This window comes from Lepidothrix coronata, unplaced genomic scaffold (assembly GCF_001604755.1).
Source record: "Lepidothrix coronata isolate B3197 unplaced genomic scaffold, Lepidothrix_coronata-1.0 Scaffold35, whole genome shotgun sequence".
NCBI classification, from domain to species: Eukaryota; Metazoa; Chordata; class Aves; order Passeriformes; family Pipridae; genus Lepidothrix; species Lepidothrix coronata.
In genome coordinates, this window is record NW_016690215.1 from 5410882 (window position 1) to 5434104 (window position 23223).

Here is a 23223-nt window from a genome sequence, read left to right on the forward strand (position 1 = left end):
GGATTTTTTTACAGGCTTAGGGATAAGTCCTAGCTCACATACTTTGTGTCAATCGCAAATAGATATGAGCATAGCTGTTTGTGATCCAGGTTTCATTTGACACAGAATTCACAAAATTCTGTTATTTCTGTGTCAAATGAAACCTGGATCACAAATAGCTATGCTCATATCATTATAAAATCACCAAGACTAGATTGAACCTTTCCTTTTTGCTTTGCAGAAACAGTACGTTTCCTGCAGTTAGTGCCTTTGGAGATCCAAAATCAGCATGCAACATAGGTCAGAGATCACTCTCCATCTCTTCAGGGTCAAATAAATCAGCATCTTTTCTCTGCCCAATGTTTTAATTTCTTCCTTATTAATTTGCTATTTTGAGCCATAAATGTTTGTTGAAAGTTGTGCCAAGAATTGAGAAATTAAACAGATTTGCATACCTATTGCAAATCTCAGCCATGAGTTGCTCCCTTCAGCTATGCAAGAGTGTGAGTTCTCTGGTGCGGTGCAGCAGATGCCCTGTGTGGAGAACGATTGATGTCCAGAGCAATTTTTGACAGTCTCTTGCAAGTGCAAGTTATGCCATCATTTATTGGATGACAGGAGCAAAAAGTTGGGCAGAAATGACTTGGCAGTGATGTGTAATGGATCGTGCAGCATCTCTGAGAGCTGAGAAATAGGCTGTGCCATTAGTGACTTTTTTTTTCCAGAGTGAACCAGTCTCAGCTGTTTCACACAAATTGCCACTGACCTGGTGGTTAGAAAATCCTTTCACAGAAATTTCATTCCTGACTTACCCCTTTGTCAGTGAATTATGCCCATTTCAATTGAGTGCAATGCTCCTAATAACATATCAATTAATTTTTAAACTGCACAAATCTTTACTCTGCTATCAAGACTTGGAAAACAAGTCTTCATCAAGTTGCTCCCTCTGGGGCTTTGGAAAAGGCATAATTTAAAACACTTTTGGTCTCCTTTTTTAATGTACAGAATTTAATTTTTGGACATGCTTAAAAAAAGTTTATCGGATAGTTGGCTGAATCTTTAAACTCATGTTGCTAAAGTTTAATTCTGGACATTAATCTCTTTGTGTAGTGCTGTGGAAGATTTTGCAAGAGAGTTGCAGTTCTTAAATGAGGTATGAATTATTTTTGTATATTGTGACATTTGGATCTTACAGTTGTTTTAAGCAATTAAAAATTAGGGAGGAAAGGCTAATGGAAACAAGCATAAAGGTGTTGCTGAACTGAATGTTTAAGCACTCATCTACATTGCACTGACCAGAGAGAAAAAAATCTGGTGATATAAATGTTAGACAAAAATGCATACAAAAAGCTTTATTCTTATATTTCTTTACTGGAACCAGGGCCCACTGAAAACAGATCCAGAGGGATTAACTTGAGTTTTGTTGTGTAGAAAAATCTTGCTATGAACTTTGTATGGGAGAGGCCTTCCTGCTTTGATCCATGTGCCAGGCTTTCTGCAGTGAAATCCAGAAACCTGCAGATGATAACTTTGCTGGTGTATTTTTTTGGCCTGCTCTGCTATGTATCAGTCACCAGTGGGTTTGGGTCAGTCTATTTTGTGGGGTCTGGGAATGTTTCCTAGGTGCATGCTCTAGGAGTTCCTTCAATGTGCTTGCAGTTGGTGGTGCTACTGCTGCTTGTGGTCAAAGGAGCTTGGCAAAATGAGTAAAATCCTGATGATAGCTGAAAGGGGAGTTTTGATTACTGTCTCTGCGAGTGACCAGAGTGACTTTGTCTGAGCCATCTCTGCCTGTGGCTTTTAGTTTCCCAGACGACCTCATTATTTGGGTAAAATTCTGCATATTAGAACTCCAACAGCAGAAACTCATATTTACACAGAAGCTTCAAAAGATTCAGAGTTTCCTCACAGGCCTTGTACTGCAGTTATGCAAGCTGTCACTAAAATGTAAAAAGGTAAACGTTGGATGATGTTCTATAATCTTTCTAAATAACTTTAGGTATCCTCTGTGTTTTATCTCTTGTCATCTACAACCACGTTTTTTCCCACACAATTAAACTATTGCCTGTGTGGCTCAGCATCTGAGCATCTTATCCGGGTGCAGAGGAGAAGTGAGCGAGGTGCCTTATTTGATTATGATCCAAGATGATGAATTTATTTACGTCTAATTTGGATGAGATGGGTGATTGGGTGCATCAGGGCTGCAGTGGTGACTGGAGTGCATCCCATCAAGCACGCACTGAGAATGAAAGGCTGTTTGTCTTCCAAAATAAGTAGAGAAATGTTTTTGCCTGGATATGTAAAGATAACAGTAATTGTCATGAGGTTTGCTGTTGGTCACTCTTGGTATGCTTTCAGCTGTGAAAACGCCTACAAATGGAACAGATCGTAAAGTTATCCTGGCATAGCATCTGAGAGTGAAACTCCTGAGGTATTTCCTTGTAGTTGCAAAGAAATGTGGAAATAATAAGGCAGCTGTTGTAGAGGCAGCAGGAGCATACTGCGGTACCGTCTGTAGGCAGTCCTGTAGACCTCTCAGTGGTGAAGTTAAAACATCTTTGTTTTCCAGGGTTCACCCCTAGCAATGCAGTTACTGGGACAGTAACTGAGGAAAGATTTGACTGTAAAAGGTACATGTTTTGGGTAGCCTTGGCTTGAGTTTAACAATGAAAGTGTCAGAAGAAATTTCTGATAGCACTTAATTTTCATATATTTGCAAAGATTATGTACCTTTCTGCCCATTTTCCTTGTTGTACTTTGACTTCAGCGTTTATCTAGTGGTTGTTTCCATTGTTTTTCCTTAGGTGCTAAAAGGGTCTCTGAATTTGAGAACATATTTTGATTGCCTATTCATAAAACATAATGAGATGTTATCTCCTTGCTGCTAAAGGCTTCTCACTTTTTCAGCTGTTTTCAAGTTACTCTTTGCACCTTACTGAGTTTGCCAATCATCTTTATGAGTGATGGAGCAATATTTCACAAACTGTTATTTATACTGAAGCTTTTTGTGATGATATTTTAACATGAGAACAAAACGAAATTGTACTGCTGAGCTTCCTAAGTTAACTCATTTATTGAAGAGTAAATTGCAACAAAGAATTGGTGTTTGCTTCTTCAAATGGTAAGGTAAAGTCTGTCTAACAACACTTCATGCTGTGTCAAAATGAAGTGGAATTTTCTGTAACACATTTGTTTTGTATGAGTAATACCTAAACTGAATTTTGACTTCAACTAAAAAAAAAAAAAAAGACATCAACCCAACCAATGGGGATTTTTTTTTTTCCTTTGGAAAAATCTATGATTTCTCAGCCTGTGGTGCACTCTTAAGAGTCTGAAATTTGACAAACGTGGGATAAGGATTCTTTGTATGAATAACAAAATTGCAAGATTCAGTTACATGGTTTTGTGCAGGCTTGGAATGTCTTGCGTTATAATTGGCTTCGTGATCTATTATAAAATGTCAGTGTTTTCAGGGTTTTTTTAAAAAAAAACTTCAAGGTCTGTCTTTTAATTCCTATCTGAACTGCAGCAATGGAGGGACCATTTTTCCTTTTATAAAAAGTCTCAGATCACATAAACCTTTCCTACAAAAGTTTGATTTTTTATTTTAAGATTGAGTTTCAAGTTACATTTAATTTCAGTTTTGCATATATATATATACACACACACAACATTTTGAATAAATTTTACAAAATAAGCATTTTGAAATACATTGGAGTGCATGATAAATGTCATTCTAAATAATGAACTCAAGCTTATAAATGAGTGCTGTATTTTAAGTCAGTGAAAATGTACTCTCAAGATCAAAATATGTTAATGGATATGCTGCTTATGTAAAGTATTCCTTGAAATAATTAACAACTTGGTTGCTGAAGTGGTCTAAAATGCCAGAAACACAAGGATATACACTTCCCCTGATAAAAATAGTGTTGTCCTTTAATGTTCCTGTGATCATCCTGTATTTTCATTCCCAAAGGATGCTGGTGCAGCTCCTGTGCAAAACATGGCATTTCCACTTGAGTTAAAAAGGAACTCCCCATTCACTCTCACTACTAGTAAGATTTAGATACTATTTTCAGTTCAGCCTCCAGAAAATGAAAGTTTTAGGAACAGATGGGTATTTCACCTGGCCCAGTGCCAGCCCTGTCCAAATTCCAGTGTAGATAGTTCTTTCCTGCCTCCATCAAGCTCCTTTTGCTATGTCAGTTGCTTGTGGGTAATAGGGTTCAGGATAATGTCTCTGCTAAGTGGGCAAGAGTTAGAGAGTCTGGGTTCTCTTCTCTCATGTTCTGGAGCTTTACTGTGTTGTGCCCCTAGGTCTTGGAAGGGAAGAGGTGAGCAGTAAAATGAACAGAAATCCTTGGATGACTAGTGCCTTTGAAGAACCATATTTGCAATGTTTAAAATGTATAGTGTTAACCATCTGTAGGATGGGCTTTACGAAACTCATGTGCAAGAGAATGAAATGCTCTTGGCAGAGACATGCATCAGAAGAAATTTGGATAACCTCTGGGCAAACTTGTTAGGATGGGATGGTGTGATAGCTCTGTACTTGCCATTTTACTTAAGACATTGTGCTTGCTCTCATACTTCCACAATAAGATTTGAAAAGCAGATAAAGCATCCGTAACAATTCTGTGTACTTTGCAGATTTCTGTGGGTTTTCAGGTTTTAATAGTGATTTTTGGCAAGGCTGTGCATGCAGCATTTAAGAGAGTGACCTGCTGAATATCTGCTTTGCCATATCCAGATGCTGAGGAACTGATTACCTACAAAGAATGTGAAGCAGTTCAGTGAATAAGTGGACTCATACTTTTATGAAAAATCTGTACTGCTTGTTGGTATCCTTATGCCAAGTTCTTAAAAGATGGAGTAAACTGTTTTCAGACTTGAAATTTTTGTGTTTCAAGCTTAACTGAAATTGCACTTACAGTCCTACACACATTTATTGACACATGCTGTATTTATCGACCTTTTTAATATGAGTTTGATACCGACTAGTGCATATGAAACACAGAACAATTTTAGGTGGATGAATGCTGTTCTTGGAGCATTCGTTTTCTAAATAGTGAGAAGAAAAAGGCAACGAGGTTTTGAAAATAATTTGCTTCATCTCTTTCACCCCTGCAGGCTTTTCACATACTCCTAAAAGCATGTGTTTAGTGAAGGTGGTGCTAGGTTTTTCTTTCAAAGGGAAGACGGATTGAAGTATCAGCAAATGTATAAAACAACCTCTGACCTAATGCTGTAGGCACTGCTATCGTGAAAATTATTTACTTGGTGTGGTGACAGGCAGATACTTCTCAGGAATGGAGGTTCTTAAGCTCCTCAGTAAGACTGACATGAGATGAAAATGTCCACCTTTTCCACATCACATGCAGGTAAATGATTGAGTTCCCTTTGCATATTAAAGACAAAAGGTTGAGCATGGGAGATGGCATTTCTTTCAGGTGTATTTCAGTGGTTGTAAATATTAGCATGCATCAGCAGCCTTTATTCCCTGGCAGAGTTTTTCTTACCAACGCTCCTTAATAATTGAAATCTTTTGATTATCAATGCTGACTTGTGTGTTGTGGTAGCTGCACAATTCAGATCAATATTTTTGTGATGTGCAGTATGCTGGCATTACTAATCTTCCTACTTGAAGAGGGGTACTGCATGATTCGTGTGCTTGAGTTTCCATAGGCATCTGCAGCTCACTGTTACACAGGAGAGAGGACTGGACAGAGCCTTGCACTGACCAAGTGTGACCGCCTTGCTCCTGCCCTGCTCACAAGGCTCTTTACTGATTGAAAACAGTTGTGTTTTAGGTTGGGTCTTTTTTAACCTCTGCTCAGGAGTCAACTTTTTCTAGTATATAAAATACTTCTACTGTTAAGCTTCAATATAAGACTTAGAGTTGTTTGAAACCGGTTTTAGTGTTTGTTTCGTGCAGTTCAGTTGGAGGCTGCACACGTGTGTGCGCACAAACAGGCACTGAGTTGTAAGCCTTGCAGTTCTCGATGTTGGCATAAAATGTTCTGCTTGGAGCTGATGGAAAAGTGTTACCCTGTTCCTGAAGTGAAGTGCTTTCCTCAGAGATGTGCAGAGGTGCGATGGCACATGGAGCACTGGTGCAGGCAGATGTGAATGGTTCTGAGTTGTGGTGGGAGCAGGGAGTTTAGGGAAACCCTGATGGTTTTTGCCTGACTGATGGGGTTGCTCTCTGTTGCTTTTACCACTCTGTTAAGTGAAGTTGATAAGCTTTGGCAATTTAGTAATAGCTTACTTTGCAGCATGTGTTCTTGTATGTCAAGTGGTGATTGTGCAGAGCTTAAACCATGTCTTTTAAAAGACAAGATGACAGAGTAAAATAAATAGTTACACAAATAGCACTTATATGAAGGAGAGGTAAGGAATGTAATCCATAGCAGAGTCTCTTCCTATGTACAGCTGGGTATGTAACAGCTCCAATATATTCCTTTACCTTTTGCCTTCCCAGGCAATAATCCTCCTGGATCCAGGATGTGTTGTTTCGTACTTTGCTTAAAATAGTAAAGAAATAGATATATAGCCCTGGGCTCCAAATAGTTTTACAAATGTCTGAACAATGCTCTGTTCAGAGAGAAATACCTGTTTAAGAATGTAGCAAAACGTGTCCGTAACAAGCAGATCAAAGAGTCTGTAAACGCAAATAAAAAAAAAAAGGGTAAAGTGGGTCAGATGCATGACACAATTTTGAGATAAGCTGTTGATAAGCCACTGCTGCAAATATTTGTCTCTGAAACAATGTTATAAGCTGGTGGTTGACCCAGAAGGGAGCCTGAGGTCACTCTGTGGTTGAGGTCTGAGTGGTGGCGTCACAGCTGGCTGTCCTCCGCAGAGCGCTGGGTGAGGCGTGCATGGGCCAACGGCAGAAGGTTTTCAACATGTTCCTTAAAAGTCAGAGGCAGTTGATGAACTGGAAAATATTTCTACCTCATTATAGGTTGAGCAAGGACGAGTGAACAAACTGCGCTTTCTGGGGCTAGGGTGAGATGGAAAATGCAGTGAGGAAATTTCCTTTAACGTAGGAGCCAGTGACGCGCGTTTTCTTTTTCCTTTCAAATGAGTAGACTTGTGCTCAGTTTACATGATTCGGTTTGCGTGTGTTCTCACAGGGCCTCACAACCCACATTGAGATAGGAGCACCTTTGAGCTGGGTTTGCCCACAAATGACAAGCAGTGACCATCCATGTGGCAGGTAGCAACAAGGTGGCAGAGAACAGACAAAAACTGTGTGCTAGCTTCATACAGAGGATGCCACAGCAGCGTTAATGGCTAAATGGAAAAGCAAAAATCCCAGGTGTACCTTCACCTCACAGCTAAAAAACTTTCCCTTGAGGCTGCAGGATGACCATCTCAGCCTGTCCATAAGATTATGGTATCATTATTTCTGATTTTACTTCTTTTTCTACTTACGGAAAACAGAGTTCAGTTCTAGGCTTATACTCCATTCCCTAAGTTTAGCTCTTGCAATCTGAATTAGACCTGCCCAGCGTGTTTGCAAGGTCAGTGCTCTTGGAGAATGCAGTGGAAACTTGTTTGGAGAGAACTGGAGAGAGCTGGAACAATTTCAGTTTGTGCTGGGAAAAGCTGCTTCGTGTGGGATGTCTTCAAGGAGCAATTATAAAAATAACACTTACTGTCAGCCAGAGTGAGTGGATAAAATTACAAAAAACTGGTTTGTATTCCAGTACCTGAAGATGTAAAGCTTTACTATTACAAGTTTACATGGAGAACAGTAGTTTGAAACAGCTACCCTTCTGTGGTTTATGAATTGGAAATCTGGTTTGTTTTTTTTTTTACAATGATAGAAAAACTTCTGACCTGTCAGAAGCTGGACAGGCATCTAGATCTTGCTCTTTCTCTCCTTCTTATGGATGCTTGATAGGGAAGGTGGCATGATTCATGTACAGAACCTGTGTGTTAAGGCTACCTGCTGAAATCCCATTGAAATGAGAGTTGCTGTTCCAGGACTGACTGAGAACAAACGTAAGATTAGACACTATGGTTTTTCATCCTTCTCTGAGAAATGTTTTTTTCACATGTTGTGTGAAATGAACCTTTTCCCTTAATTGGTATATGACCTGTGAAATTGTTTCATATAAGCAGTTACATCTTACAGTAAGTGTAAACTCAGTCCTCTCAGCAACAGTGTTCTTGCCTCTCAAACTGTTGAACAGATCAATTTTCCAAAACTGGAATACTGTCATGGATGGCTGTGTATTTTATAGGAAAGACAGACCAGCAAGATGAAGTGGTGGAGTTGGTTTTAATGTGAGAGAACAACTGGAATGTACTGAACTCTGTCCAGAGCTATGGATGAAGAACAAGTTGAGACTGTATGGGTCAGAACTGAGGGGCAGGCTAACATGGGTGACACTGTTGTGGGTGGGTGTTTATGGCAGGCCACCTGATCAGGAAAAGGAAGTCAAGGCTGCTTACAGTAGCTTCATGATCACAAGCCTTGGCTCTCATCCACCACCTTCTTCAACCACCCTGACATCTGCTGGGAAGACAGCACAGTTAGGCACATGCAGCCCAGGAGATTCCTGCAGAGCACTGGTGATAACTTTTTGATACAGGTGGTGGAGGAGAGGTGTGCTGCTGGCCCTTGTACTAATAAACAAAGAAGGACTGGTTTGGGATGTGAAGGTTGGGGACAGCCTTGGTTGCAGTGACCGTGTGATGGTGGAGTTCAGGATCCTGTGTGGAAGAAGCAGGACAATAAGTAGGATCCCAGCCCTGGATTTCAGGAGAACAAACGCTGGCCTCTTCAAGGACCTACTTGGAGGAATCCCATGGGTTGGAGCTCTGGAAGGTAGGCGGTGGGTCCAAGTGGTTAATGTTCAAGCATCACTTCTCCAAAGATGACTAGGAAACTGGAGCATCTATTAGGAGGAAAGGTTGAGTGAGCTGGGCCTGTTTACCTTGGAGAAGATGGAGAGGGGACTTTATCCATATATGTCAGTATCTGAAGGGTGGGTGTTAAGAGGATGGACACAGGCTTCTCAATGATGCCCAGTAACAGGACAACAGGCACAAACTGAAACAGAGTTCTATCGGAATATCAGGAAAAACTTCTTTACTGTGAGGATGACAGAGAATTGGAACATGTCCTTCTCTGGAGATATTTGAAACCCACCTGGCACAATGCTGTGAAACCTGCTCTAGGTGAAGCTGTAGCAAGGAGATGAGACTAGATGATCTCCAGAGGTCACTTCCAACCCTAGTCATTCTGTGATTGTGTGATTTTGGATCAATTCTGTTTATCATCCTGAGGTTAGATTTGGCAAGCAACATCTGTAACCTACCACTATGAAAAATTATTTCCAATACTTTTCTTCAATTATTGCCAAATACTTCCTTCAATATTTGGCTGCAACTAGAGGATTGCAATTTTCCGCTGAAGACTTAAAGGAAAAATTGCAATATATATTGACCATCAGTAATTCTGTATCAAAATCCCTTGAAGTATCAAGGTGTGCAAGTTGTTTTGATTTTTATGTGTATCTGTTTAGCAGTGCATGAGCAGAAAATACCAGTTCTTTCCTTGCTAGCTTGCTGAAAAGTATGCAATCCAAACTGATAACAGGAAAGGATTTAAATTAAAAATTTCTATATCACATTCATATGCAATGCCTTTAATTTGGATGGATCGTGGAGATTCCTATTAGTATGTTGTACAAACTAGCCTAATTTAAGAATTGCATATCACTAAATGTAATCTGCCCATCAAAAAGCTATGAGCACTGACCCTGTGAAAGGTAAAACAAGGAAACAAAAAAATAGTGCAGTGTTCAGTTTAAGCTGCTGTGGAAATTTGAGCAGGCAGCATGTTCTGAAGAATTACTTTTAGATAAATGCTAATCTGCCACCAGCCTCTGTGGTTGCTGGAGAGAAGGCCTGGTCCTCTTTGCAGCTCTAAGCAAGGTCCTGCTCCAGATAGTATAAATTGCTGTCTGGAGCATTAAAAGACCCTCTCTTTTAACTGTACAGGGAACCTGATGAGAGTAAATGCCTCTACCTGCAATTAATCTATATAAATACCTACAATTAATTGTGTAATAAATTTGACTACTCTGTCAGCTTCCTTTTTTTGCTCTGGACCCTTAGCAAAGAGCTCAGAATCTGGCTGCATGAATAACAGAGATGCTTACATCTACAAAATCTCTGTTATATCTACAATATCTCCTGTTGTTATCATCAAAAAGCAAAATTACGAACAGGCAGTTTCAGGCTGGTTGGCTATAAGTGTGCTTGAGAAACAACACTGTATTTTTGAGGGGTGTTAAGCCCTTGGTAAAAATTTTTAATGTTCTTATTCAGAATAAAATGTTCATGTTTCCATATGAGGAGCAAGCAGAGCATTTACAGCATTCAACAACCTTAATATTTCAAAGTATAGAAAGTACAAGAAAAATTAACTCTCAGTATCTGATACATGGAAAATATATAATAAATAAATATGGAAAATTAACTCTCTTTAGGAAGATAGTAGCATCTCAAATCCCTATCTGAAAATCCCAATTGCTCAGTATTGCCTTTTTCCAGCAGCCAGCAAGAGGAAGCGCAGATCACGGTAATGCTGTTGCTCCGTGTCAGCAAGCGTAGGCACAGCAGGAAGCGTAGCCATGGCAGGAAAAGAGCCCGAGAGGAGAAGAATCCCTATAGGGTACACACCGGTACACCCATGGATTTTGTGTGCCATTTCTGCACCACAGAAGGTGCCATCCCAGGCGCTGTCATGCAGGAGGGGAGCAACCACACCCTCGTCAAGAGGACCTGAGTGCCAGTGAGTGCCCAGCTTTTGCCAACTACCTTATTCAGCACTGGCCTTTGTTCAACAAATGCCTCCCATAACAGACCAGAGCTGTGTATCCGGGTTGAATTTCAACTTAGTTGTGTCCCTTGTCCATCTGCTTTGCCCCAGGTTGTTGAATAAGCCAGTGGCTTCCCCCATACCTGCCATAGCAGCGTTGTCTCCAGAGCTGTTGGAATCTGTTGTGCCTGGGCTGTTGGACCCGCGAAGGGCAGTGTCAACTGTAGCTGCTGTGCATATTCCGTGTCCAGGGTCAAGTCCAGTCATCTGTGCTCCACACCACTACATCAGGCAGATCCAGGGCTGCTGGTCGGGAAGGAACTGTGCAGCAGTAGGTGGTGTGGGCATCAGGACTGAGTGAATTGGAAGCTTCCAGGGACGAGGGAAAGAAATCTGCTTTGGAGCTCAGAAAGGGTACTGGTGCTCTGCCCAGATCTCCCAAACCAGGGAAGGTGCTATGAAGGTGCTGTTGTGACAGCACACCCATGTTCTAGGCAGGCAGCCAGATGCTGCTCCCACAGCACCATGGGCATCCACCTGTGGTGTCAGTTCCTGCCATGGGACCCTGGTAAGGTCTGTGAACATCTGCTGTTGGGGGACTCGCTGATGCAGCAGGACTAACCCTACAGTGGACAGTGCTACTCCCTATGCTGGTGGGGAGCACTCTGCAATGCTGGGGTCTCTATGGTGCTTTCCATGCTATCCACTGAGGTGATGCAACGTACTGGGCTCCTTCCTGTGCCCTGGGTGGAGTGCAGCTCTCTTCCAAGAAATTCCACTCCATCTTTTCCTCTCGGGCATGCTCCCATTTTTAATTACGTTTCTGCACCATCCATTTAGGGTGCATCCCAGGTACCTTGCATTCCCACCAGAAAATAAAAGAAGCAAGGCCAGTGACAGAGGGAAGAGTGGGATAAAAAAAGGCCAGAGTGACTAAAGAAAGAAAATAAGTAGAGGAAAGAGAATGGCAAATGCTGCTGTTAATTGGATCTGACCTTATACAGGAGACTCAATCTCCCTTTTCATCTAACAATAAGAGAAAAAACTGCTTGATGCATCTTGTGATCAAGTCTGAAACTTGCAGGAAGAGAAGGTAGCCAGAGCTCATTCAGTTAAAGCAGAGACCACATCCAGGGAAGAAAGAGTTTGCTTGAAGACAGTTTTCTTTGATTAGTAAGCATTACTATTCCAAAACATTTGATTTTTTTCAGTAATTGTTTAATCTGACTTTTGCCAATGTGTGTATGTGTGTGTGTATATATATACACACATATAAAAATAAATCAGAAAAAATAGACTGTTCATTTGTGCTATTTGCTTATATATAATATGGGGTTACTTTCTGTCATGCTGTTGTGGCTTGGGAGTGTTTCTGAAAGAGCAGCACTTGCCCATGGAGAACCATGACAGTTCTACTGTCCTGCATGCAGGCTGCACCTTGCCAGCCAGGAGACATTGCTAATCAAAGTGTGTATTAAGGAAAACAATTTGAGCCTTCCCTTTATGTCTGGGGCAAATGGCATTTTGTTCTAACCTCAGTGCCCGTCTAAGATTTGTTTGTGAACATTTCTCAAGCTCCAGGCATGGGAGAACTGGTGCCTGTGCTTTAAACCTGCTGATAGCGGTTGTTTGTTTAGCTGTTGTCTGAGTGTTGTGAACATAGAACTGCTTGCTCATAGAGGTGGCTGAGTGAAGCAAGTAGTGAAGTATACATAGAAGTTAAACTTCAGACCGTGTTAATTTTTAGCACAAAGAAGTGTTTGTTGGAGTGGTGTACTGGAGTATTTTGTTATGTTGTTCTTATGTTCCAGTAATTGTCTAAATTGTTGTTGTAAGGGCTAATATTAAGCACAATTTTCTAAAGATACCGTAGCTTCTGCAGTGGAAATGTTTTACTGGAGAGGCTACTTAAGAAGTTATCATTTCACCTGCTGTTAGAATCTTACATAGTATAAAACTCCATAGCTTGTTTTAGGATAGCAGCATTACCCAGCAGTGCTCCTGAAAAGCATAACAACTACTGCCCTGTCCCTGGTATACCAATGTCCTGAGTCAAAACAAAGAAAACTTCAAATACAACAAGCATTTTGTCTTTTTAAAGAATTTTTCCTCTTGTTTATGTAGAGGTGTTGACATTCCCTGGAAGTGTGAAATGCATTTAACCAACAAAGTGTCTCTTCTCTTTTAGATTACAGAAGTTTGTGGAGCCAAGCGTGTGGGTTATTTTGGTCCTGCTCAATTTTATATTGCTTTGAAGTTAATTGCAGCAGCACAGTCAGGGTTCCCAGTACGGATTGAGAGCATTAAGAATGGTAAGTAGCAAATTTTGCTTGTAGCACTGTGCAGTTGTTTTTCACTTTCTTTAATGCTTGTCAGCTCTCCATGGTGGTTAACTTTTCATTATGTGTCTATGAACAATTTTAAGGAACAGAGAAACAGTAGAAGGTAATGTTACATGCTCTAAGTGACTGGTAGAAAATTGCAGTGAATTTACATGTACGGCAGAGCTGAAACAGCATCCCCCTCTGGAAAAGGCATTACAAAGGAGTTGCACAAATGACAGCTGATAACAGTGCTGGAGATGCATTTCTCTCTCACTTTCAGCTTCTGATCTTGACAGCTGTCCAGAGTGAGAGCAGATAGCTGCTTTGAGTGGAGGCATGTTGTGGGGGATACGGGCAGGTCAAGGGGTCCCTCTGTGCAGGGCAGCTTGTAACACTCACCTGCTTTAGCAAATAATCTTGCAGAAATAAATGGGTAATGGTGACAAAATCATGCTTCTTTGTATGAGTAGGTATGAAAATGTGTATTAAGTGTATTTTAAAACATCTTTTTTCTTCCCAATGAATTGGCAATAATATTAAACGTACCATTTTTGATGGAGAAGACTTTTTGAAAGAGGCTTATCAAACTCAAGTGATGAAGAGACAAAGCAGGATCCTTTTAGCTGCAGAACCTTGATAGCAACTAAGTGGAAGGAACTTCATGTTCTTGCCCTGGTGATGCATGCTCTGCCTCAGCGGGGCTCAGGTGTCAAAGCATGTGGCTATTTGCCTGAGCTTGAACAGGTTGGAACCCTCAGCTCCCATATCTCAAGTGGGCATTCAAACCATGCCCTGAGGCTGTGCTCTGGACTACAGGGTGTGCCACCATCCCACTGAAGGAGGGATGCAACTGGTTCAAGATTAGAGAGATGGTTGGAAAGGCAGGACCTACCCACAGCCTTGCAATCAGGTCACTGCTCCCAGCAGTTTCTGCTCTGCTGTCCCTGGTAAGGGCAACAAAATGTAAAACTCATGTTCATTACAAGGCACAGGGAGGGGGTTCCCAGGTCTGCCGCATCCCAAGGAGGGAAAGGCAGAATGGCAAGCACATGCAGACCTGTGTGAGCTGAGCTCCTGCAGTGCAGAGTTCCTGACCAAGTGGAGAGGATCAGATGCAGCTGGTGCAGTTCAGTTCAGTGCCTTGCTGGAACAGGAGTTTAAACCAAGGGTGAAGAGGAGCAGACTGGATTTGTCTGTCAGTTTTCCTTACAGGCATCTTGTGCGCTCTCTTATTTCATTACTGTCCTTTTTAAGGATGTTAATTAAAAAAAAAAAGGCAAAAAACAAAACCAACCCCCCCAACTAAATTAGAAACCTGAACTAAGTGAGGTTTACTGTCTATGTTTTACAAGTCCAGCGTCTGCAAAGAATCCAGAAATTCGAGTGAAAAGGGATACTTGCAGTCCTTGTATTGATATGCTGCTTACTGACTCTTTCAGTACAATTTCAGTAAAAATGCTTCCAGTGCTAATTACATTTTCTCTAAAAATATATGAGTGCCTTTAGAGGGGGGTGAGTAACATGTACCAAACTCCAACTGATTTCTTTCTCTTCCTAGTAGTAACCGTAGGTATAAATGATTACAGAAGTGATGAATGGCTTTGCTTGGTTTTGAGCTTTCCGTTAATTTTAATTGTATTGATCTTTCAGGGCAACTGTGCACAAAAATAAATGGTGTTTCTTCAAAATAATTAGGAATTGTCTTAAAGAGTGACAAAGTGTCACTCTCCTGCTCTGCACAGCAGACACAACATGGGACCTTTTGACACAGTCATCTCACTAGGCCTTGGTGTGATCTCTGAACCCTACCATTTTTAATTTGTTCCTTTCATGATGGCAGTGTTGAGGATTCTGTGATCCTGACTGATTAATTCATCAGTCCCACAGTTTCTGTGGGAAACTATTCTTTTCATTACAGGCAAGGTTTTGAAGGCAGGAAATGAGTTTGCTGCTTGCTTTAATAATGTGCACAAGGCTTACTTCTTTCTCTTTGCATAAAGAGATTATATATTAAGCTGTACATTAAGAATGTAGCTTTGTGTAACATTCACGTTTTTATTAAGACATAAAATAATCAAAGGAGTTCCAAACTTAGAAATGTTACAAAATATAAACAGTAGTATTTTACAGATAAACTTTTCATTAGTTTTGCAAGATGATACTGCTTAAAGTGTTTCTCATGTTCTGTAGTCTCAATTGAATTTTTCTCTCTTTTAATAAAGAATTGCCTCTGCCACGGTTTATGGCGCTGAAAAATGACACTGAAGTACGTTATGGGACTCCAGCAGAACTCCATGGAGTTAAATTTCAGGTTCCACATGCAACTTTGGAAAAAAATTCCTACAAAAGAACAGATGAAGGGGACAAACAGGTAACAGGCTTGTCTTCTTTAGGCCGATATATGCATCCTCCTTTTGGGTCAGGTCCTGTAAATGGTTACACGCACGTTGTTTTTCACCAGTTTTTGAATGAGAAATGAAATTAACTCCTTATGTGCAAATGATCACCATCGTGTCTGTATGCATCCCATTTTTGATGCATCCCATTTACTTCCCTGAAGAAAATTCTCTGTATGAACTTGTATAAACCTGTCAACCCTGTAAATATTCTGTGTAAATTCTTTCAGTGTTGTTCTCCTACTTAATCCAGCGCTGTTTCTTGCAGAGGACCAGGGAGGAGCAGCAAATAGAAGTCTGTCTGTGAAAGAGAACAGGAAAGTGAGTGATATTCCATGGCCAGTACAGTCCTTAGTCACTACAGAAATACTCAGTTGGAGAAGAGATGTTGAATCATGAGCCACTATTTTGGGGTGGGATAAGGCCCCCAAGTTTTCTTTCATTCTAATGTCCCCAAGGAGTAGTCCAGAAGAAATCTGCTTTTCTTTTGTCCTCAGTGAAACATTTTCCCAGCATCTCTTGTTCTAAGTTGGCAGTTTCATAAAGCTGTCCAAGAGAGGTTTGTATTACCTGTACTTAGCAGGATTGAGAGCGCTTGTTCAGGTATGACCAGCTTCACAGTGCTGCATAATTTTCATAAATATTGATTTGCATAATTTTCCCCAGGCCCAACACTTTCTCCTCTGATACCGTATCAGGTCATGTTGTAAGTGTCTGGTAGGAGCACTTTATCTTCCCGAAACGTGCACACACATTTACCACACAGTGCGTTGGCGTCAGTAACAGTGTTCCCTGAGGTCAACCAGCAGGAGTGAGCTGATGACAAGATACACAGGTGGAATAACAGGATGAGGAAGAAGAACATGTGTGCCTATCTATCCGTGTTTACTGACACTGAAGCAGAACACTGCCCTCAAACCCCTGGCTCCATCTGTATTGTCTGTGTTGTGTTTTATTTTCCTCTTTATTCAGTAAACTCTTTCAGGATTACATCCTCTTCTCAAGCAATCTCAGTAAGTCAAAGGAAAGAGAAAGCTTTAGGATAGTTTACCCAGTGATACCTACTGATCCACAGAGTGTTTAAAGTACCTATTCAGAGATTTATTTTTAATTTTTTGTATATTTTTTATATGAAAAATGATCTGCACAATGAAGGCACTCACACTAACTAAATACATAAATTCAAAGATGCCCACTCACACTGAGCCTTCTACATGTACTTCTTCAGGCATCTTTAGAATTAAAATATCCTGAGCTGGTCATTGTAAAGCTTTGCTATAGAACTTCCATGCTTTACTCCCAGCAGACTCAGAACCAAAGTCTGTCTTTCCTATTTTATGATACCTTTTCTTGGAAATAAAGGGCCTGAGAATGCCACAGCATTTGCTTCTTCTTTGTCCATCATATTGTACGCCTTTGGATTGCTGTGCAGCAGGATTTTGTTTCTTACATCTCGTTTTGTGTTGGTGTGTTTTTGAAATAGGAACCCAAGTCTCCTCCAATGTCTCCAATCTGCTCACCTCCTGCTTCTCCATCTACTTACCAGAGAATACCCCTAAGTTATGGATATGGTAAAGCAAGAAGTGGGCTGGAGCAGCAGCATGGAGGTAGGATAAAAACTGCAACGCACACTGTATGCAATTCTTTTTGCCTTTTTTTTTTCTTTATCAGAAATAGCTATATTCCAAATGCAACTGACAATCAGCCTAATGATTTTAAAATTTAATTAGACTTGTGTTTTGGAAAATGATTTGATCTACTTATTTTGACTGTTCAATGCTGTCTTCCTATTTCCTTTCTATTAAATTAGATATGTGTGACTTCTCACAAATGCTACTACCTAATCTCTGACAAGACTACGTGCAATCTATCCCACTGGCAGAGAGCTTGAAATTATTGTCAGAGTGCATGATGCTTTTGGTTTCATTAGAGGGAAAGAAAACCTCATTTCAATAACCACATGTTAATTTTCAGATTGAAAGTGAACCTTCCTTTGCAGGAAAGGATAATAATGGCTCTGGTTTTGTAACAGAAATAATAATAGGACATGAATATAAAATCAGTGCAACTTAGGCAATACAGAGAAAAGGCACTGCATAGTTGCACAGTCCTTCATTTTGCTGCCATCAGAGGGGGTGGCAAAACATTCTAATAAGAGGGTAATGGGGCAGAAGCCATTTTAACTATGTCTTTAGAAGCTCCTATTAATAGTAGGCATCTGTGAACTCCTAATTGCAACATATGGTAACCAAGTTGGTGGCAGAAGTAGGCATTGGTGAATACTGACCCTCCCTCATCCCTCCTGCTTTAGGTTAGTGTGTTTGCAGTCAGTGAAGAGTGGAGCATGCTAGTCCTTCAGCTTTTGTCCTTGTTTATATTATACATCAGTGGAAAAACAGAGCTATTCAACCTTGCTGTCCCAAGTGACAGTTTAGTGCAAGAACTACTGGCTCTTCCTGGCCTTTAACATTAAGACCCTTCCAGTTTCCTGAAGAGCACTCCGAAGGGCAGGACTGGAAGTTTCTGCGTAGCATATGCATGACAAGTGCTGTGCCACAAGGCTGGGCTGGGCTGTACTGCAAGTCTGACCGTAAAATTGGACAGCATGTCTGAAGGGCAGCCCTTTGCACTGCAACCATGACTATATATGTTTTTCTTGTTAGTTTTGGAAGTGTTTCATGCTAGCAAACACACAGCAGTGTGGCCTTGTGCTTAAATCTCCTCTCCAAGAATGTCTGTATGTTTGCAACTTTCCTTCCTTTTTTTTTTTTTTGTTCTGAAATTAGTAGTTACTTGTACAGGAATAAAAATAGATACCAATACAGGATAAGACCACTTAGGAAAACAAGGGAGTTACGGTGTAATTTTTAAGGTCTGCCTGAGCTCAAAATTTTCAAGATTTTTTGGTCTCCTTTTTCATCATGAGTCTTTAAGGTTCTGACTATCTAATGCAGACTGTCTTTGTGGTAAATTTTAAATAGGGTGGCAGCAGAAGTTCTCAGGTCTGCAAGGGTTTGCAAGTGAGATGTCTTTTTGTTTGCATACTTGCCCTATTTTTAAAACATTGTTCCTAAACGTGCTGTTGTGTCACCACTTACCATATTTGCTGTGGTGGAGCTTAAGCAACTTATTTTAAGAAGTAATTGTTACTTTTGTTCACTAACTTTACTCCAAATAGGTGAAGTGGTGAGTCATGTATTTTGATTTTCAACAGAAATTAGGGAAGGGAGAGGAAGCGTATGTGGAAAAATAGTGATTTGCTATTTGATAGCATTGCCAAAGCATATTTTTTGGCAGCTCAATTGAGTGATTTGTTCTTATTTGTAGTGCATTCTTGTGCTTTATATGGCTACAAGTATATAGAAAGTATAAATGCAAAAACAGGCTATATAAATATGTATTTCAACATGATGAACAGCAATTTCTGTTACCCAGTAGTATATAACTGACAATGTCTCAGTAATGTATGGAGAAAAATGATGCAACATGAAAGACAAATATGTGGCTGGAATTTTGTTGCAGAAGACAAAATGGGCTTTGATACTGTGATATTAGGTTTGCTGGGTAGATGCTTGACAAAATGGACTTTGATGCTCTGATACTGTGTTCACAAGCTGCATTCTTGACCTTGAGGTATTTAATTATTTCTTTTAGCCTAGTAGAATTTTTTTGATTATCCTTTCATTTATATACTTATTTTAAATGGCTGTAGCTCCTTATGAAGTCAGGCACTCTACTCACCAGCAAGATGGACCATCATCAGGGAATTATGGAGCCAAATCTTCACTCACCTGTTCAACTCCTAAACGGGTAATGAATTGCACATTTTTCCTTAGTAGTACTACTAATAAAACAATAGAGAAATTAAAAAAATAACAAAACCAGAAGAATTCTCACTTTGAAAATGGAAAGTGTTCTCCATGGTGTTTTTAGAGTAGAGACTGAAGTATACTTTTTTAGTATATGAGGAAAAAAAGAGCTGATGGGATGAAGAAATTAAAATAAATAATGAATTAAATTGCTAAAAGTAAGTCATAATAAAACATTTTCATTTAAGATACATGAGGTTTCACAGAGATTCCTGCTTGATTTAGAATAACAATTGCACAGAATTATGGCTTAACATTCTTCATATTTTGGTTTCTTACCACAGTTGTTAAATTGCATCTCAAACAGATTAGATTAATTTCTGGGCATTTGTTTGCTTTTGTGAGATAGGTCTTATGTTTTTCTGCTGGTTGCAAAAGCAGATCTTTCTGTGTTTCAGTGTCCCTGCTGTGCATTTATTATGCAAGCAGGTAGTTTGCCCTAAGGAAGGACAAAGCTCTCCTAAACTAGAGCTTTTCCTAAATAAGTGCAACTCAGAGACTTTGCTTTTTTCTCAGTGCTTAGCACTTCACACTCACAATAAAATGTCATCTAAGCCTCCGGAAAAGATCTACAGGTAGTGTGATATAATTTATGCTAACTTGAGTTGAAATTGGGTGTATCTGTGTAGCACTTTGAAATGAAAATTAGTTTACAGCTTTATGGTGATTCTTGTTTCAGGGATCTTTTGATGTATTTCAGAACTGGTGTTTTGCATTTGATTCTTAGGAAATAGATATGTCAGAGAAAGGGTTTCAGAGCTGATTGGAGCCCGGTTGTTGTTCATTCTTGCCCTCACTCTTAAGGAGTATTATCATCCAGGCTTAAATGTAGAATACTAGCCTCAGTTTTAACAAATAAGTAGTGGAATGGTAATTAGTGTGGCCATTTCTGCTTCTTGTCTTCTAAAAATAAAAAAATAGAAGAGTGTGAATTCTTGAGGTTCCCAGTGCCCTTCTGGTGCCCTGCCTGTGGCTGGTGCCAGTATCCCTCCCTTCAGTCTCTTTCAGTGGAGCGGGAGCAGCAGGATGGCAGCACCCACTACTCAGATGACCCTTGGAGGATAACGGAGGAGCAGCGGGATTACTACATTAACCAGTTCAGGTCCCTGCAGCCCGACCTGAACGCCTTTATTTCAGGTAATTTTTACCAAACACAGTGCATGTTAGGTAGGGGGACCAGGCTGGGAGGTGAGAAGTGTTAAGTAAATAAATTCTTTTTTCTCTCTAGCAGTAGGTTTATAAGAGTTGGTTGTGTTTCCTTTTTGAAGGCAGACTACTCAAAGAGCAAACTGTTACTGTGGCCATTACACTTTTTTTCCTAAATATCATGATTTTAAAGAAATAATTACATCTAAGGGAGAAGTGTTAGTAATTTGGTAAAAATTAAAATGAGCTTTCTGTATTTGATGCACTATGTTTTTGGATCACACCTGCAGTGTATATTGAGTTGAAACACCCCTGAGGGTTGTGCTTGCTTTCCCAGCAAGTGTAGTGTCTATGTGATGACAGTGAAGCATGCAGTTCACTGTCCTCTGTGTTCAAGCCTGAGGTTTATGGCTCTGAGGGGCTGAGATTTTGACCTTTAGGTAATTAAAAAACAATCCTGGAGAGCACATGCATAGTAGAAGTATTGTTAAGAGCATATTGAGATTGCATTTCTATCTTGAATAGAAGGTTCAGGCTGCTGGTTGAGAGGTCGCTGCTGGGTACAGACAATTGGTGTGGCAAGGAAGATGTTTTAACAGGTTTTAACTTGTGGAAGTTTTAATGAGCTGTGCTGTATCACTAGGGTTCAGGAGGCTTGGATCTAGCCTCAGTTAAGTCTCCTTCATGCAGTTTGCTTCAAAGAACAAATGGTTTTTCAATGTTGATTCTTCCCCTGATGGTTGTCCAATGGGAAGAGGACTATAGTCCTGCAAGTCTGTACTTTGTTTCCTTATGTTTTGTAAGCCTATATCCAGGAAGGGCTTTCAGGATACTCCTGACAACCTGTGCATATGGGATGGTGAATAAGTGGATTTGTTAAGTAGAAGTATGAGAAGGGCTGCTATGGCAGGGTGAGTGAGGATGCCTGCAGTAAGACAGGAGCTATGTGCTATCTGATCTTCCTTTTTGTTTTTTTTTTCTTTCTTTCTTTTTTTTTTCTACCATAAAATTTGAGCCACAGCAGGGAAGAGTCATGGTTGAAACAGCATTTTGGGAGAGCAGTGCAGATGCTACAGCATTGTACTGCAATACACGTGACTTCTGGGTGAATCAGGGCTGTTTGTGTCTATTTGTTCATCACTGGTGACATACTAATTATGCTGGTTAGAATTACTAGTACTAAAGCAGATTTTCCTTTATTTATTTTTCCCATATGGAAGGAATGGAGAAATGAGGTCAACAGCTCTGTTTGGCTTTCTCTGTCATTTATTCAGAAGGAGACAACAGCTATATTAGCATTTGGTTGATCTGAGTGTCTCTCGGATGTAAATTAACGTTCTGCTTCTGGTGCAGCAGACCTGGTAAAAGGTAAAATTTGGTGAATTAATTTCTAGTGGCTGATAAGGCATGCTTTCTCAACAGGTTCCGTAGCAAAGAATTTCTTCACAAAATCAAAGCTGCCCATCCCAGAACTTTCTCACATCTGGTAAGGACTGTAATAGTGTTGGGGATGTATATCCTGGTTTTTTTAAAAGACAAGAGTTCTTGTTAAATTTTAAAAGTACCTTCAATTATAATTATTTCTCTTATCTCCAGAGTCACTTTGAGGCCCAAGCAGCAGGGTGCTCATTGATCTTCCTGACACATTTGTTTTCTGGAGAGATGTTGGCCTACTCAGCAGGACTGGGAAGGTTTGAACAGCGAAATAAATGAGAGCTGTTCTTAAGTATATTGTAAGCAGTGTCATTATCTCAAAGAACTGGCGTTTTTCATGAAGTGACATGGAGGAGAAGCACCTCTGGAATGTTTTAGATGTGTTGATGGCTTTATGTTTCTGTCCTTGTTTTGTCAGAGGAGGCCTAATTAAACAACTGCATAATTCATCAGTGCTTTTCTAATGAACCAGTACACTTACTTTTAATGAGCTTATTGAGAAACAATTGTGGATGGAACTGTACATGATAAAATTTGACAAGGATTCTATTATATTTTCATAAACAACATGGTGCTTTGTAATTCAGTGTCATCCTTGCATCTCTGATAGGAAGAACAAACAGTTTTAAACATGGATCAGAAATGCTGATAGAGGTTTTATTTTTATATATGCTTTTTTGAAGAGAGATGAGAAGAAAAGCTTGCAAGTGCCTAAACATCTGTCAGGGTCAAAGGATATGTCTGGAATCTTTTCAAAGCGGATTGTCAGTTGTGAAAATAAAAAAACAATTGAAGAAATATAGTGTTGGGGGAAGTGAATATTGGAATTTGAGATTACTTAAAAAGAATGGATTAACCCAATATGTTAACGAAACGCATTTTATTTTTATTGCTGACGCAACTTGTTTTCTGTGCAGAATTTCAAGAAAAGTATTCCTTTCTAGTAGATAAGTATATTTTGTGACAATGTGATTTATAGGTTGTCTTGCTGTGTTAAACACATGGTATGTCTCAGTCTTTGTCACTGTAAGTTCAACAGCTTGAAAAGTGCTTGTTACTTTCAAAGAGCAAGAAGTTATGTTAATTTTAGACCGTAGGCTCAAGATAAAATATTACTCAATTCTTGCAAAGAGTTAATTTATAAAATTGAGTTCTTGAATTTCTGAAGTCCAGCTTTAGTGTTTGTGAAGTATTCTAGAATTAGACAGAACTGCTTTAGTGAGAAGCTAACA

At 39.9% G+C, this 23223-nt stretch overlaps 1 protein-coding gene and 1 long non-coding RNA gene across 5 annotated transcripts in view; one reads left to right on the forward strand and one right to left on the reverse strand.

Annotated features, from left to right (window-relative positions):
• The window catches only part of REPS2 (RALBP1 associated Eps domain containing 2), a 128811-nt gene that overhangs the window by 49657 nt on the left and 55931 nt on the right, over positions 1–23223 (forward strand). For all 4 annotated transcript variants that reach the window (XM_017812283.1, XM_017812286.1, XM_017812285.1 and 1 more), the window contains exons 2-7: positions 13011–13134; positions 15369–15517; positions 17026–17149; positions 19255–19352; positions 20410–20548; positions 21980–22043. In XM_017812283.1, the coding sequence (XP_017667772.1) occupies positions 13011–13134; positions 15369–15517; positions 17026–17149; positions 19255–19352; positions 20410–20548; positions 21980–22043 (698 nt within the window). The remainder of the gene's footprint in view (positions 1–13010; positions 13135–15368; positions 15518–17025; positions 17150–19254; positions 19353–20409; positions 20549–21979; positions 22044–23223) is intronic.
• On the reverse strand, positions 8613–11004 carry LOC108495995. Its single transcript, XR_001874284.1, has 3 exons — positions 10966–11004; positions 8789–8891; positions 8613–8706 (listed from the first exon to the last, which is right to left on the reverse strand). It is a non-coding gene; the product is annotated as an uncharacterized LOC108495995 (long non-coding RNA).